At 36.9% G+C, this 3,063-nt stretch overlaps 1 protein-coding gene across 1 annotated transcript; it reads left to right on the top strand.

The window, feature by feature from the left end:
• Positions 1-832: 832 nt before the first annotated feature.
• On the top strand, positions 833-2,724 carry LOC111916022 (protein LEAD-SENSITIVE 1). The gene is made up of 2 exons (XM_023911666.3): positions 833-1,055; positions 1,825-2,724. Exons 1-2 carry the CDS (start codon positions 950-952, stop codon positions 2,562-2,564), a joined length of 846 nt encoding a protein of 281 aa, XP_023767434.1. The 5' UTR covers positions 833-949; the 3' UTR covers positions 2,565-2,724.
• The last annotated feature ends 339 nt before the right edge of the window (positions 2,725-3,063 follow it).

Genomic DNA, 3,063 nt, shown 5'->3' with positions numbered 1-3,063 from the left:
CAAAATACCCCCACATGGGAGACACATGTTATTAAAAAAGGGCCATCCGTGCAACTTTTGCAAACCACATGGACCATTTGCATCAAAGAATTGGTGTTATTAAAAGGGCCTTTCGTGCAACTTTTGCAAACCATAAGGACCATTTGCATAAAACATTAGTAGGGACTAAGTTTGTGACATTTGATAAACCACAATGACTATTTTTGTAAGTTTGTTTTTATTTTTTGTGGGTGATGATGTTAGGTCAATTGACATGACCTAAAAAACATAAAATCACTGCTTGACAACACCGCATAGCAACATGACGTGACAACACTACATGCAAGCACCACTCAACCACATTGCATGGCAAGTTGTGCTTGGTCGAGGACTAGGCTGTGCTAGCGAACAATATTGTCGGACGCTGCTTTCATTCGGTGCTATCACGTTGTGCTGCTATGCAACATATTCATTCTATGTTGCCAGGTAGTGTTTTCGTGTTGTATAGGTCATGTCAATTGACATAACATGATACCTACAAAAATATACTAACAACGCAAATACAAAAATAAAGTATATAGATATCTGAAACGTACATATTCCATAATAGTTCTTTAGATAAGAATTTTGATTTTTATGAGTAATCATAGTTTTTTCGTACATAATTTAATCAATATACTTGTTTAACATGTGTATAATACGATAATATCACCCATAATTATTAAAAAAATAAAACAAGGCAAACAAATCATAATTATCTATGGACAAAAGCAAAAGTTATATTACCCTAACGAAAGTAAAGAGTGTCCACGCGCTAACTTACGAAGGCTGCGAAGTTGGATTAAGAGAGGCAACCTGTGGACCCTCACACGCCTAAACGATTGCAAAGCGCTGTGAATTGTACTCCTAACGAAGCAAAGCAACTACTCTCTTGAAATCTAGAAATCGAGATATCGGGAGGGGAAGAAAAATGGAAGAGATGAAGCAAATACTTTCTAACAAAGTCCACAAATCACAAATCAAACCAGGCGATCACATCTATACATGGCGTACAGCTTGGCTCTACGCTCATCACGGTTCTTCCTCCTTCATTTTCCCCCTAATTCTCCCCTCATTTATTTACGATTTCTATCTTTATTCTCTGTAAATTTGGGTTATGCTTCACGAACAACTTGTAATCAGTATTAAATCAGGATATGTGTTCATCCAGATAGGGTTTATAATGTAAGGATATTTAATTTCTCATATCGAATTAAGATATTCTGCCATTTCATTGAAATTGAATTTGGTATTCTGATAATTTATCGTAAAGAAAAGACTGCAACTTTCGGGGCAATTGCAAAAATCAAAGTTATGCTAAATTCCCCGTGATAAAAAATTTCCTTTTTTGAGTCTCCGTTTGCCCAAAAGAGAAGACAAGTTCAATCACGACCCATTTTGGATTTTATCACCTGCAATTACACATAAATTTTGATCTTTGCAATTCTCGGAATGTGACCTAGAAACATAATTTGAAAACTATGTTGGTCACCATACTCTTCGATTCAAAGGAAAAAGAAACTACGATCAATCAATTAAACGATCAATAATACATTAATACCAAATTCAATTTCATAATAATTGCAAAATACATATGATAGTTTGGATCCATTCTCCCCAAATTAGTTTCTCTAGGCTGATTTTTTCTATCTTCTGTCCATATCCTACCATTTTGTATGTTGTGCTAATCAAATCACAAATGTTATCACCAAACATTTGAGAAAATTGTAAATTCCCTATTCCAATTCCAAACCAATTTTATTACGAAACCAAGCTTCAAGAAATCTCACACATTTTATGTTTCAGGCATATACATCGGTGATGAAAAAGTGATCCACTTCACACGCGGCGGAGGGCAAGAAATCGGGACAGGAACAGTGTTGGACCGCGTTCTCCTAAGCTCATCCCCGTCAAACTCAGACGGTGACCCATGCCCAAAATGTGGGGACCAGTCAAAAGCTGAAGGTGTCATCGCTTCATGCTTAGATTGCTTTTTATCCGGAGACGACCTTTATCTATTCAAATACTCAGTCTCCCCCGCTATTTTTCTCGCAAAAGCGCGAGGTGGAACTTGCACGCTTGCGCATTCCGATCCTCCCGATGACGTCATCCATCGCGCTCAGTTCCTCCTAGAAAATGGTTTTGGAGGATACAATATCTTCAAGAATAATTGTGAGGATTTTGCAATCTATTGTAAGACTGGGTTGTTGGTGTTCACTACTATTAGTGTAGGGCGTAGTGGGCAGGCCGCGTCTTTTTTAGCCGCCACTAGTGCGATTTTCTCGTCTCCGCTTCGGTATTTGACCACTAGTTTTCCGGGTTTGGCGGTTGTTGGGTGTGGGATTTATTGTATAAGTAGGGTTGTTGCTGATATTGGGATGCGTCGTGATGTGATTAAAATCCCTGTTGAGAGGCTTGTTCGTGGCTCAATCTTGGCTGAGGCTTTGGAGCCAGAAGCGTGTGTGAAGAAGCTTCAAGTGGCTCAAGTTCCAGTTGAGGAACCGAAGGTGGCTCAGGATATTGTTGCAACTGCTAAGGGAGACTAGGATATTGTTATTACTATTACCATATTGGATTTTATATGTTTGTTTGTTTGATTGACCTTTCAAGTATGATTTGATTGAAAAAGAATGTGATTGGTTATATCTCTTAAAACTGTTTGTGTGATTTTAGTTGGATTGTGTTGAGTGAAGCTACTCTTAAGTATTGGTAGTTTGTTCTTTTTTTTAATCACCATATGGATGTTAGTGTTGCTTACATTTGTGTTGTTTGTGAAGTTCATTCAAGTGTGGATTAATATTTGCAAGGGTTTGTAGATTAAGTAATGAGTCAACGTGTATGTTAATTAGAATTTTGTTTTTTCTAAGCTGGTGGAATTGTATCACTTTTCTCTTGGTTTTTATAATTTAGTAAACGTGTATTTGAAACTTTGCACTGTGTTTGGTATGTAATATCATTCGGTAAATTTTAAAGTGATTTTTAGAATGTTATACCGGTCGAACTAAAAAATAGTTTATAAACACGTTTTTTAAAAGAATAACGTTT

The sequence above is a fragment of the Lactuca sativa genome, chromosome 2 (genome assembly GCF_002870075.4).
Source record: "Lactuca sativa cultivar Salinas chromosome 2, Lsat_Salinas_v11, whole genome shotgun sequence".
Taxonomy (NCBI): domain Eukaryota; kingdom Viridiplantae; phylum Streptophyta; class Magnoliopsida; order Asterales; family Asteraceae; genus Lactuca; species Lactuca sativa.
This window is presented reverse-complemented; position numbering and strand designations above follow the sequence as displayed.